The 15,058-nt window shown below is 30.7% G+C and overlaps 1 protein-coding gene across 1 annotated transcript in view; it reads left to right on the forward strand.

Moving 5' to 3' along the window:
- The first annotated feature begins 610 nt into the window (after positions 1-610).
- LOC124361206 overlaps positions 611-15,058 on the forward strand; it is a 79,123-nt gene continuing 64,675 nt past the window's right edge. Inside the window, exon 1 of the mRNA XM_046815247.1 lies at positions 611-738. Within this exon, the coding sequence (XP_046671203.1) occupies positions 611-738 (128 nt within the window). The remainder of the gene's footprint in view (positions 739-15,058) is intronic.

Below are 15,058 nucleotides of genomic sequence, written 5' to 3' on the forward strand. Positions count from 1 at the left end.
AGGGCATCACCACATTATTATCAGTATTACTCGGTCAAGTAAAACATAAATCGAGGTAAGTTACTTTACTATTTATAACATTACTTTATATTAAGCTACATTCGAAATTATACGTCTCGCATGAAAGGGCTAATTTATAATAAGAAATATAAATTTTACTTACGGACAAGGCGCGCGTGATCTTACTCGGCAGCAAGAACGGAGGTACAAAGTTCACTAGAGAAAACATTAATACGAGTGCCAATTAGGTTATTAATCCGCCATGAATTAAAAAACATGGGATGTAACTTATGTTAAGCAGTAACGAGTAACAGGGTTGCGAAAATATTTATTATATAAAATACAACTAAATAACGGTACAAGTTTAAGCTTATTTCTCTGAATTTGTTTCCCAAAAGTGAGTAGGGGATGTAACTTGTACATTTTTGTACAGGGGCTTAAATAGGAATAAGTTTTTTATTTTGAAAGGAAAATATTTTTAGTTTAATGACGTGTTACGATCTGTATTTCTTTTACCTTCACTTAATCTCTGGTAACACAACTTAAACGCAGAAGACGCCAGCTCGCGCGGTCCAGCTCGACCAGGTAATAAACACCACGGAGTTTCAGAATGGGTCCGCTGGAGATCGCTTCAAAGGCGGAGCGCCCTCTGCGGAGGGCTAAGGTCCTACAGTATGTAAGTACGCTGTGCCTGACTCGGGCAGTGTCCACCGCACCGTACGACGCGCGAAAGTGCACGTAAGTCCCAGCCGTATTTGGTATTCATTTTGCTTGTCTATGCTCGGTTTTTCTTGTACGTTCCTAGGCACTAACGATACGGTAAATAAATGAAATTCTGTACTTAAACCGCTAATAAAATATATCAAAACGTAAATCAGCACACGAATAGGGTACAATTGTATTGAAAGTGACGAGGATTTTTAATAAAGTGGCTTGTTGAACTAGTGTTCGCGTTTAATTTTTATATCGTTTATCGTATCATTTTGAGTACCTGGGTCGCTTGACGTAAGTTTCCACCAGCGTCCCTTAGTTTCGAGCTTGAGTTGAACTAGCAGCTGTAATTTAAGGGAACTTTTAGGTAGGGGGACAGTCATCTTAAAGCAAATGAGGACGCCTTCCCTTTATGTCCTTTTGTTTCCGAGTCGGCGATGATGAACGACTGTTGGCCCGTCGATCATTGGTGCTGCATTTGCTTCTGAATTTGCTTTTACGTTGGCTCGGGTCTAAGCTGAACTTGTAAACTACATCTCCCTTCCGAACCCGGGATTTTACCACTCTCGACTGTTCTATCCGGTGGCTTAGGGTTATATCGTATTAAAAAAACTGTTCCTCTCCAAATCTAACCGTTTTAATTGTTTTGACATTGTAAAACACAATAAAATATACTATGTGTGTTATCTAGTTTTTCAAAATGGTAGTTTAAGTTATATGAAAGTTGCATAAAACCCTTTGTATTAATCTGCTATATCTTCATTTAAATGTAGCTAATTTAACGAGATACGTATAACATTTTATAGAATAATATGATGTAGTAAAGGTGATAATGTAGCATGTACCTGTAACATACGACCAGGTTGATAGAACGTGCAGTCACGTACTCAGGTAATAGCTCAGCACACTTGGGACTGAAGGTGCTCACCGGGAAATTTCTTACAAGTTGCACTTATAAGTATTATGTCGTATATATGATTTAATTTAATTAAAGTCTGAAAATCACACTCATTAACTATTTGTTTTAAATATATTCAGTTCTAATAGAACAACTATAGCAAATTTTATCTTGAAATAGAATAAATCAAAATACCAAAGTTAGTGATGCGAGTGTTGTGTGGCAATTAATAAGTCTTGCTCTTATCGCTTTGTGCCATAATTTAATTACCTTACCTTTACATCCCTATATTAATGTGTACATGGAAAACGAATACAATTAATAATTTTTTAATAATTTTACTATTTTTATGCTACTGAAACAGTTAGTTATAAGTTAATTACAGTTTAATTTCACTAAAAATATTGTAAATTATATTTTATAATACATAAATGAAGTCTTCTTTTATTTCTTTTCACCCGAATCCATAGCTTTCTGGTTTGCTTCTACAGACAATCACCTACACGCAAACACACACACACACACACACACACACACACACACACAAACATATATTTATATATAACTGAAATATATATTCCATTATATCATTATTATTCGGTTTTAATAGTAGTATACTATGAATGAAGTTATTGCAAAACCATATGTGATTGGTATGTATGGAAATAAATTGTATTAACATGGGTTTTTGATCTTCAGCAGCAGTCATATCATAACAGATTTGTACTAGTGTTTCGTACACACTGCGGCTATAAAAATTCGTATATAAAAAGGTTAGTAACATATATTTACGAAGATGTTTGTTAGGTACAAGAAAACCGATCTATTTTCATTGACATGGATTACTCATCTTTCCCTAATTGTCGTGAATCGACTGCTATAAGAAAATATCTGGGTTATTATCTGAGATAAGGTATAAGACAACATCACCTATAATATTTTGGATGTAGGCATAGCTTTACTAATTTCTTTAAGGTCTGAAGATGGTATAAACAATATCTAGTAAAACAAATAATGGTTTCCAAGTTGAAATTACAATTTTGGTGCTCAAAGACGTGCCTGGAGCGCTTTGGAAGCTTCCGCGATGCCACCTAGCATGACCACTACCATCATAAACTATCTTTTTCCGAAATAGTATGTATGAATTATTGTAATTACTAGGGAATATAAACATTTTACATATATTTATAGCATATTGCTAGTTTATAATAATCAAATGATTAACAATAAAAGTGCGGTTTAAATCTATTATCTATAGCAATAAGAATAAAGGGTAGGAAGTATGCAGCTCTTGATTTAATATTACATAGCGTAATGGCATACCGTATGAAAAAAAATTTAAAAAAATGGAAAGCATTCAAAACGATTTTTGTGTTGAAAATTAATATGATGATTGTCTTTTTTATACAAATATTATGTTATAACGTAAACGCACATCAAATAAGCTTTACCATAATTTACTTATGTTCAGCTTACTTTTACTTTTGTACATTTACTTATGTAAAGAATTTAATATGTTCATAAATATTCTTTCAAAGTTTTATACTATAGTTGCAATTAAAACCCCCCATATCTTGAAAACGTGCGTGATATAGGGAAACTCATACAACTAAAATAGTATACATATATTGTTGCTATGGAGAAAAACTTATATAAAACTATTCTTTTACCAATTATTTAATTGGTGTAGCCTTCAAATCTTAAGACATAAAAAAGTAAAATGGATTATTTTCCTTAATTACCTATCCTAATAAAATCATAAATGCGAAAGTTTGTTTCTTTAAGTTTCACGTGTTAACAATTTAAACGAATTTAACTTGGACATATTTACGGTCCCTAAGACGAATAAAGGAATAATATTATTTCAAAAAATCCCTCCGAACCACTCAACCACTGCTCTCTAAAGTAGCGAAAATCCCGTCTTGGTGTCTTAAGATGAAAAATATTAATTACAAGAGTTATAGTTATAAATATAATATTATAATGTAGTATAAGAATTAGATACAAATATCTACTGTAATAACCTGTTTTATGTAAACATTGTTCATTAATGTAATTTTTTTTACATTTCTAGGGAATACATTCTTCAAGGAATAACAATTAGGTTTCAAGACGTTTTAGATTTCCTTAATAAATGCACATAAGACGGTCATAAGTTTACAGCAAAGACTACCTTTGAAACAGTCGGTAAGAACTATGCAATATGAAAGTTCGCTGGACTGTGATTTAAAAATAATGTACTAATTCCATCTCAAAATTTTCTTTAAATATTAAGAATATTTTTCGGTAACAGAGAAACGAACGCATAGTTCCATGTTTAATGCACTTTTTAACTGAAAATTTTAATTTAATATTTAGTATTACAACTAAAAAAAACTTTAGCCATTTAAAGTTTACTATAAATAGGAAAAACTGATATGAAATCAATATTAGTTCACTTTATTCATTTAAAGAACAAAATCAAGTATGGAAAAAAGCATACTAAGAAGAAATTCATTTACAATGGGCATAGACAAAAACTATTTGATGTGTTTTCTTCATCATGGCAACTAGTAAATTTCAACATTGGTGACTGAAGTATAATTACTCGAAAACGAGTGGTCATATACGTTCAAAGCCTACTAAATTGCGTGTAAAACGGAAGGTTACCGCTACCTGTGCAGATATGAGACCTTTACTTAACATTAAAAAACTGGATTAGTCTTTTGACAAAAGATGCCTTCTCAGATTTGTGTATGTATTCCTCCTTCTATATCTATATATTTTCTTGATCGGCAAATTAAGCTAATGAACAATAATTACTAGCATCGAAGTACATTACAGTTACAGTGCACAATGTAACTTCTTAATGCACATTCTTAAAGATATTTTATTGCTCGTGGGAAGAAGGAAAACTGAACACTTGGCGTCGGAAATATAATTTACTTCAATCAGAAGTGCTCATACAGGAGCAAAACATGCGAAAATGTGTACGAGACCGCGTTTTCTATTGGGAAATATTTAAGTTAAATTTTTAGCTCGATATGAATGCATGCCACCTGTCTAAGCTACTTTCAGTAAAGTGCCTTTGAAACAAATTACATTTGCATGAAAAAATACACTGATAACATAAACTCATAATTACAGTAGATATGATAAAATCACTCCTGGCGCACTTTTTTGACAGTCCATAAATAAATAAAAAATAAAAAAATTGCAAAATATAACACAAACCACTGGAGTTAAAAAATAAAGAAAGTTTAGCCAAAAGTCCAACGTTATGTTCTATAAATAACAAAAATTTAGAAACACATATCCTGCAGAATTTTACTGAAAAATGTTAACATCTAAACTAGTAACAAAGCTGTATGATAATGCTACATTGCATGATAAAAATCACAATATGCAACTTTTTATATTAATAATGAAACAATTATATTAAGAAAGGTGAAAAACTTTCTATTTATCTAATTATCTTATATATATATATATATATATATATATATAAAAGTAGTATGCTAAACAAAACAAGATAGTAAAGTTAGTATTTATGCTATTTTCAACTAATTAGGTCAAGAAATATGTTCTGAACGGTAGAATTTGTCATGATTAAAAATACTAACAGCTTACCACAGGTGAGCTAACTAAGAATTGTATACTCCACTCACGTAGCGTCACCACCCACTCTACTTTTCCAGATACACTTCACCAACTTTACAGCATTTTATTTGTGTCACGTAGGCGTTAACATGACATTTTCATTGTAAAACGCAACTCTAAGCATCATACCTCAGCTTAATTTTTTCTAATCTTTGATAAATTTTAGTGTTAGATTTAAGTATTCAGATAAACAAAATCTTAAAGAAAAATATACCTTATTAAATTACAATTCTTACCCATCTATTTTTTTATCAGACTAAAAATGGTAAATGATCTTTTTTTTTAAGTTTATTACTGAATATAAAAGGATTTTAAGGATGACACAAATTCAGATATTTGCTATGGTAATGTGTTATACTAACAAAACCCTGTGTTTTAAGAGCTTGAATACATCTTGTACAATTGCTACATACGTAAATACGATCTTAAAAAAAAAAAACATTTATGAGAAATATATAAGAACATATTTTATAATTTTAGTAGACTTATTGAACCATAAGTAATATTAAAAATATAATCTCAAGAAAGGCTCCGTGATGGTAGGAATGGTATAGAAAATAGCAATGTAGATAGAAATCAACCACGATAACTGATTAAAATAGGGTATGAACAGTTTACAATTCATTTCTAAAGCCTTGGTAATCAGAGGTGAATCAAGAGCGTCAGTGATAAGGTAGTTTTTGTTATTTTATCAGTATAAAAACTCCTACTCGTAAATCTCGGTGTGTAAAGGAAGAGATTTTAAAGGGAATTAAGAAGATAAGGAAAAGACTAAATAATTAACGCCACATAGCAAGAGCGTATGAGTTGTAGTAAGATTTGTTCAAATAAAATTTACAACTTAATTATTAGTTAAATGTTACTTAAAATAGTAAAAAAACCATATCTAAATTCAATAGAGAACAAGTAATGTTATTAGAAGAGCGAAGCATTATCTTAACGTTGTTCCAGTTCATTGCAGGCAATAGTTATTGTAGTGATTTCATTAAAAACTTAGTTGGAACTGGTAGGAAAACATAATGGCTTTACTAACAATATATTACAATATTAGTTGAGAATTGAGCATTTTCATAATTTTAAAATATTCTGTTTACGCCAAATATGCTAATGTTATTGTAATTTGTTATTTATGCAACTTTTAAGGTTTATTGAATAATAGTCATTCTGTAAGGAAAAAAACGTGAACTCTATAAGCAGTTGCAATTATCCACAAGCTTTGTGTTTTCACAGTCATCGAAATAAAACCTTGTATTTGTATTACAAACACTTTACATGCGCATTTATGAAATTTTATGGATAGCTCATTCACATACTTTTGCTCAAGTCCATAATAATAGACATAGATTTTTCTGAATTATAATATTAATTATTAGCAAAAAATATGTCATAGTTGTGGAAGCGGCTTTTGGAAGGATACCTGAAAGTGTCGTGCTTGCTTATACGTTGTCAATTTCAATGAAAAAAAAAAAAAATTTTCTGAAATTGTATAGCATTAAGAAAATTGTTTATATGTAATAAATTAGAAATTATTACACTTGGTTTTTTATTTGACTTCATACATTTTTAACACTCACTGCTTATGTGAGTATTAAAGCAAACCTTCATAAAAATTAATTATTACTGCATATGTGCAAAGTTTTAAATTACTAGTAGTGATGTATGAATACAAAGTTATGCCTCAGACAAATTTAGAACAATGTATGCCTGTGGCGGCGTGGGTTTACTGAGTATATTAAGCCTCCCACGTTCCCACCCGATTATACTTGAGATGGAACAATGTATGCCTGTGGCGGGGTGGGTTTACTGAGTATATTGAGCCTCCCACGTTCCCACCCGATTATACTTGAGATGGAAGAATGTATGTCTGTGGCGGCGTGGGTTTACTAAGTATATTAATCCTCCCACTTTCCCACCCGATTATACTTGAGATGGAACAATGTATGTCTGTGGCGGCGTGGGTTTACTGAGTATATTAAGCCTCCCACGTTCCCACCCGATTATACTTGACATGGAACAATATATGCCTGTGGCGGGGTGGGTTTACTGAGTATATTGAGCTGCCCACGTTCCCACCCGATTATACTTGAGATGGAACAATGTATGCCTGTGGCGGGGTGGGTTTACTGAGTATATTGAGCCTCCCACGTTCCCACCCGATTATACTTGAGATGGAACAATGAACTCTAAAATAATTAGGCAGAGATGAATTTGTGGTTTTAATGATTCTGCGTGGTTGAAAAGGTCAGACATTTTCTAGAAACCAGCTTTGCAGTTATATTAGCCAGTTTGCTTTTTCTTTCTACTACTCTCCACCCGTTACAGATTGTTGGATGACTAGACTTAGACAAATTAAATAGAATACGGGATACTGTACAAAACATTTTTAGATAAACATTATTTATTTTAAAGAAACTTATGCATATATATATATATATATATATATATATATATATAATAAAATAACAATATAATTTTTATTATTACATTATAGTATTGCATTAACGTGAAAATTTATTTTAAACGAATAATTGTATGTTTGTCAATAAAGTACATTGGTAAGCTAATAAATAAAAATACTATTGCAATATTTTAAAACATCTAAAACTTTTCGTAAGTAAATAAATTTGTTAAAAAAATTTGTGTGGTAGATATTGAAGCATTTATATTAAGTTATACTTACGTATGTGCAGTTTTAATGCAAATCTTAAATGGCCTAATCTTAACTTTTGTTAAATTGTCTAGTTGGTATGTTCTTATTAGGCATGTTTATGGGTACAACTTTTTATATTATTATTCTTAAATACAACTTTTTCTTTGGGATGGTTGGATTGGCTATAAATAGTACATGCTACTGTGCTTTGTATTTATAAGACAACAGACTGGAAGAAGTAAAAGTTTATCGAATAATGTATAGTATTATAAATTTTTATGTTACGGTCTATTCTATCTAAAGCAATTTTGTGGTTAAGTGTCATTTTTACACCTCGACAAGGAAAGAATATACACATAACATTATTTCAACATCATATTTAGAATAAAATCATATCTCAGTGAGTAATTTTGTAAATTAGAGTGAGGAATAAAGTTTGACTTGTGGATACCGGGTGTGGGTATTTCGTAGCGTTGGGACCAGGATATTACTTGATAAAAAATACATGTTTAATCCCCAGAGGATTACTTATTTTACATTCATGAATGAAAAATAAATTGTAAGAAAAGTTTTCTGATAAAGGCTATTAGGTAAATAAACAAATGCAACAGAGAATACTAAATACATCTAAAATGTTAAGGTAATTGTAACATATTATACCCATGAGTATAAATATGGATTTTATCTCGTTTGTTTTTATAATAGATGTTCATTGTTATTACAAAATGTCTAATTACAAAAATTTTGTGCATATGGAATATTGCATATGTATACACCACTTTTATATTGAATGAGGGTTTAGCCAATTATCTCCCACCAGTTTTGGTGTACGAAATACGATTTTCGCCTGTCTTTAGTTACGATAACTATAGTACGATAAATAGTATTAAAAATCATGGTGGTATTCTACATCTACCAAGTTTACATCAGTATGGAAAATTGTATATATTTGTTGTTTTTGGGTAATATGTTGTGATCCAGAACATATAGGATAAATTTGTTAATAGAGAATTGTATATTGTAAAGAATAATGGAATGAAATTTTCAAGCAAATAGGCAACACACGTGAAGAAATAAATTAATTGAGTACGTTTATCTTATACAAGCTTGGAAATATTTGGCTTATCCTGTAATGTTTTCTTCAATGAAAATTAAAGAACAAGAGATTTATACAGTCAACAAAATGGGATTATCAATGAAATATTGGCTGGATGGAGAAAGTATCTTATATGTTGTGGCTCAAAAGTTTCTATAATTTACTTTCTTGCATAAACTTTGTATAACTTACTTTCAAAAAAGAATGTTTGATCGATTTAAAAGTCACCCTCCAAAAATGCTGTAAACTTTCAAACAGTACAATAATATACAATTTACTGCTTTACAAAATAAAAACTCATATATGTGTTTGCACATGTTTGGAAAGCAAACAGAGTGAAAGTCTGTGTGGATTAAAAATTCATATATCTTTATCACTGAACGTATAATATAAACTAAAGATATCGATGCATTTTAAGGAAAGTTACTATAGATATGTATCTTTTAACAAATTTATTATTGAAATTGTTTATATATTACAGGCATTATGGATAGTTTGTAGAAGAAAGTACTTAATTTTAATACTACGGAAATATTGAATATTTTAGATAATTAAACCAGATATAGCTCGTGAGTAACATAATGGAAATGTAAAAATATAATTTAAAAACTCCATAAACCTGCTTTCCAATAAACCTGCATTAATTATAACAATGGGTTTAACATGACTGTTATTTTCTGCATTGCTCCCAGTATCTGAAACATCACTACTGTTGTGTCAGTATTGACCAATGACCATCGGAAACTGATCAGGATGAAGTTGCATGTACGTTTACACAAACATCTCCCTCATTACATCCCAAGGCTGAGTACAGAAACCCTTTATATAATACCTATTATTCACACATGATAAGAGATTATTAAATATGAGTGACTATACAAAAGAATATAAAAACACTTCTCAATGTTTCGACATTGTTTATTTTTATTAAATATACAGTGTATGAATTGAATATAAATTGATGTATTTCTCTTTATTGAATAGTTTTTATAACTACGTAATTCTTATCTACCATCTATAAAAACTTGTTTTAAATTATAATATTTATTTGTAGTTTTCCTGAAAAGAATGAACAATAGTATTAATATTTAAAGTATGTAAAAGTGTATTAATCTTAACATTATTTAGATGCCAAGTACTCAAAAGTTATAGAAAATATTGTGATAGTTATGGGAAATATATCCAAGTACACGATTAAGGCTAAACATATTATGAATTAATTTAGGATTTGATCAAAGAAAGTCTCACGTTTAAGATTCTTACAACTGGACTATCACACAAAGGGGTTAATTCCGGCTTAGCGCCTTCAACTTTACTCGGGGAAAAAATAGGTCACTGCAGGTGCTACATGTGTTTACAATTTAGTAAATGACCACTAACGGAACCACCTAATGTAATACGTTTATAAAGATTGAATGCCAAACCCAGAATCTTATTGTATAAGAGCAACAGGAAACGGTAAAATATAAATAAAATTAGAACAATATATACATTCTAAGTAGATAATACATATAATCTATTTGGTATGGGTTTATACATCTCTCATTTCTTTTCACTCTAATTTTTTCAACAGAGCCAAGGTAGATGTACGCAAAAGCTAGTTTTGCCTAAAAGTTTAGCTGAGGGTGCGTAACATTTTTAAAGAGTGCAGCCCCTTTTATTACGTTATATTACTTAGTATGCGAAATGTTAATATTACAAATTTTTCTTCACTTCCTCTAAAAATGTATTAACCTAACAATCGCTTTGCTATCATAATAATTAGTAATATAACTAATGTAACAATTTTCACTAACACTCAGGCAAATCCCATTGATTGATATTATGGGTCACAAATCTTGTATAATATATTGCTTTTAAACCAATGAAGCTGTATGAGTTAATTTATGTACATATTATCGTACTGACAGACATACATAAACGAAATTTAGCAGGCGACTCAACTTATGGGATTTTCATATGTCCAGGTAACTGTATTAGGGGCCTTTTTTGACTTTATAGAAGAGATAATTTATGATTTATTTAATGAAAGAAGGCAGCATTTTACAAATGTTCTAAACTACTCGTAAATGAGATTAAGCAATATGTGAATCATTTTACCAGTTTAAGGATATCTTATATTTTTTATAATTATTTGTTACGATTTTTTATCGAGGTGTGATTGGCACATGTGGTTTTGGAAAATAGTTGACAACCATGTAACACTCTCGCTATGTAATTGCACTTTTGTGGTATACCTGTATTATAGAAATCATGCAAATAGAAATAAAATACTTTTATTGCTATTATTTGACACTGTCTAAGATACTAAAAGGCACAACGTTATTCCTATATTGTGATGAATTTAAGACTATAAAAAAATATATAATTTGAATTTTTAATAATGGGTTTATTAAAAGAACATTTTTACTTCAGAATAATGTGATAGACGCCAATTCCATACTTTTTAATACATGGACATACTTAAAAGACCTTAATATACTTTGGAGATTCTTATCAAGAAGTTATCCAGCGTACGTCAATGTGATATGGGATACGGTATAAACCTTTAAAGATATATTAATTAGGTACATGTGGGCTATGACTAAGTGAACATGATGACTCAGGTACGGCCTTTTATGATAAGTTTAACATTTTCGTTAGTAATTTACACACATTTTTAATTGGTCTTTAATTATGTTGATTAGATAGAGTTTCATAGTTGTAACTTTAAATTGTTGTATTGTTATATATATATATACTCGAACGCCGGTTTGCTATCCGATAGAATTTGTTTGCATAATGTTCATTGAAGTTAAATATAAGATTAAAATCCTAAAACACACATTTAGAAAACTTTAAGTGCACACTAGATAAAGTTGAAGAATTAGGTTTTATCCACACACTCCAGCAAGATTGCCGGTTTGAGAGATGAGCCAGCCTTCCTGCATATATACATATGGTAGCAGGATAAAACATGTTAGGAAACAAGACACAGTTCTTTGAATAAAACCTTGGAATAAAGCATTGGCAAACATATTTAAGGTCGGATCAAACCTCAAGAGGATGGTATTTTATTCACAAGTACACGATAATGACTTATTGCAATTTCTCTATTCATGTATAATTTTTAACAATATAAAGGTTTTTGAACATATTTCTAAATCCAGCGACATTTTTTTAAATCCTAGTTTTGTTCTATATTTTTGTTAGTTAACAGCTTCCTTTACCAGCGTTAAACAGTATTAAACCATTCCAATTTTACCTACAATGGTAGTTTTGCTTCCTTTCAAATTTTTGTTTTATTTCTTTCATGTTTTAAACCCAGTATTCCTAACATTTTCATTCTTTCACTACGTTAAGTTCTAAAAATAAGTTTTTATTCTATAATATATAACGTTTGTTATCATGTCCACTTTTAATTAAATTGATACAATATAGTATAAAGAGAATCCATTAATGCACATCTAGGTTCATTTGAATACATTTTACAAAAGCAAATAAAATTTATGTTTTGCTAGATAAACATCGTAAAAAATCTGTTTCCAATATCTTTTAAGTATAATGATTATGATTTTTACATCGCTACATATATTAGGTAATTTAATCAACCATTTACCAAGGTTAAAAAGCACTCTATCAAACATTTTATTTTTCCGTATATTGCACTAAAATTTTTTCTACGTATCGTTGTTAAACGCGTGGCATGGGTTATACATACTTTAAAGATGAATATGTTAAATTAATCATTAATATTTGTTTACTAAATTTTAAATGTCAACGTTAGAGACACGGCATATTGCCAGCATTTGAGTTTTCATAGTAAGTATATCACAAAGATGTTACATTTTAGTCATGCTGTTTACCTGATTGTACACAAAGCTATAATTTGTGTCAATGTGAATCATCTGGTAAGGTGCATCAATAAAAAACTAAATAAAACAGGCAACAAATATTGGAGAGTTAAATATCTCTCAATATTTAATACCTTCATACGCTGGATACAGGGCGTGACATTGTAGTATAGTATGTAGTATGAATAGTAGTTTTTGTTTAGTATTTGTTTATGTTTTGTAGATACATATTTCAATACAAATTTACTTGAAATAAGTTTTTTACTGTTTACAAGAAACCTTTGCTCTCTTATGATTTTACAAAGCATACATAATGCAAATAATTTACTATTATATTTTACTCCTTTAATTTTAATTAAAAGTATTTCGTGGCGTACCGGCAATGTTTTAAAAATACATAATTAATATTTAGTACTAAATATTAATTAATATAATTAAACTAGTTAACGTGATTTTTTCAATATAATGTATATTACTACATTATAACCCTAACCCTACGATAATAATAAAATTATTTTAAGGGTAGGAGCCTGGTAAAAAATTTAAAGATAGGAATATAATTAAAAAAATGTTATTTACTGGATTGCTTTATATACCATCTCACGTTTTAAATTAACCAATAATTTAATGTTTTCTAAAAGAATATACCAGTAAAGAGACTGGTTAGCATAACTTTAGAATTACCCTAATGAACGGTATATTGTATCAATGGCATAACAAATGTATATTTGATATATCCTAATGTTGTGATGGAGACTAATAGACAGAATTAAAATGGTAGAAAAGTGTTTTTGAAACTGTTTTCAGATTTGCACAAACCAATCACCACAGCACCACGACTTGTGATACTCCAGATATCCTGGCATACATTCTGACAGTTGTTCAGCTGATTATTAACTAGTCTCAATTTGCTTAAAAGAATCTAAGGCCGTATAAAGTGTTGGTTAATCCGTCTAAGTGATCATTATTCGCAGCATAAATATTAAATAGAACTAATATAAGGTGATGAAAATGATGTAATAATTAATAAACGTAAAGTGGCTCTAAAATCAAGAAAATTGCCAAATAAATCAAAACCTTTTTTATTGCAGCGACAATATGTACATTGTATGGAAATCGTCAATACGGGGTTTCTAAAATTCCATGTATTTACACACACAATACACATTTATAAATACAGTTTTACAATCACGCCCGTTTCATTCATCGCCAATGCAACACACTTAGTACAGCAGAGTCAGTCTTCTAATTGGGCGGTTTTCTAGTCGAATGCCAAAACCTCGCCCGCATTATAGACTGCTTGAGACACCAAGAAGCGTTTGAGGCGAGCCTTTAACGCCTTAAGCCTTGGAGGATCTTTATTTGAATTAGGCTGTCTGTTGACGAAATGCACACCCGCTAGCGAGGGTAGACGTTCGTAAACCACCGTTCTGTGCCTCCCAGTCCAGTAGTTTGCTCTGTCACTTTTCTCATATATGTGTATTGATTTACATATAAAGAGTATGTATTGATAAATCATACAATGTAATGGCCTCTGGTTAAGTCACATTTACTCATACAAAATAAAGTTGTTTCCAAAATGTAGAGGCACAGCCGAGTAAACAGCTGCAATTTCTTTAAAGCTTCCCTGACGAATCTCTAAATTTGATTTTGGCGATTACTGGAACTGATTTTCTTTAGTCTGAATGCTCTGTGAAATTGAGTGTTTGCGCAAGCTCCCCAAAAGGACCACTCTGTAGGCCAGATGGGCGTAAATATAGCCGTAATACGTCATAATCAGTACCTGACTCGGACTGTATTGGGCTAAATATCTCAAAGCAGAAAAGCCTGAGCAGACTTTTGCGCACCAAGTCAGCCTTCGATTAAGGTGCATTCCCAGGAATTGTGAAGAGCTGAATTCTTCCAGTGTGGGTCACCCAACAAGATGACAGGCCCACACTGGTTGCCTGCAGTGCGTAAGAGAAATTTTGAAACGTTTGTTTTTGAAGATTTTGTTGTTATATTGAGGTTGTGGAAGTATTGGACACACTTGCTGATGTCAAAAAAACCTGTTGTTCCATAACTTCGTTTCAATCATTGCAATGAAAAAGAGAGTCGTATGCACCAATTTTCCATGACAAAGTAATGATTTTATATCGTTCACGTAAAGCAGGAATATCACAGGACTGAGAATACACCCTTGAGGGTCTCTTCGAGTTATTTGGAGATAAGTTATTTGACGCATATTAAAA

Source organism: Homalodisca vitripennis, chromosome 4 (genome assembly GCF_021130785.1).
Source record: "Homalodisca vitripennis isolate AUS2020 chromosome 4, UT_GWSS_2.1, whole genome shotgun sequence".
NCBI lineage: Eukaryota > Metazoa > Arthropoda > Insecta > Hemiptera > Cicadellidae > Homalodisca > Homalodisca vitripennis.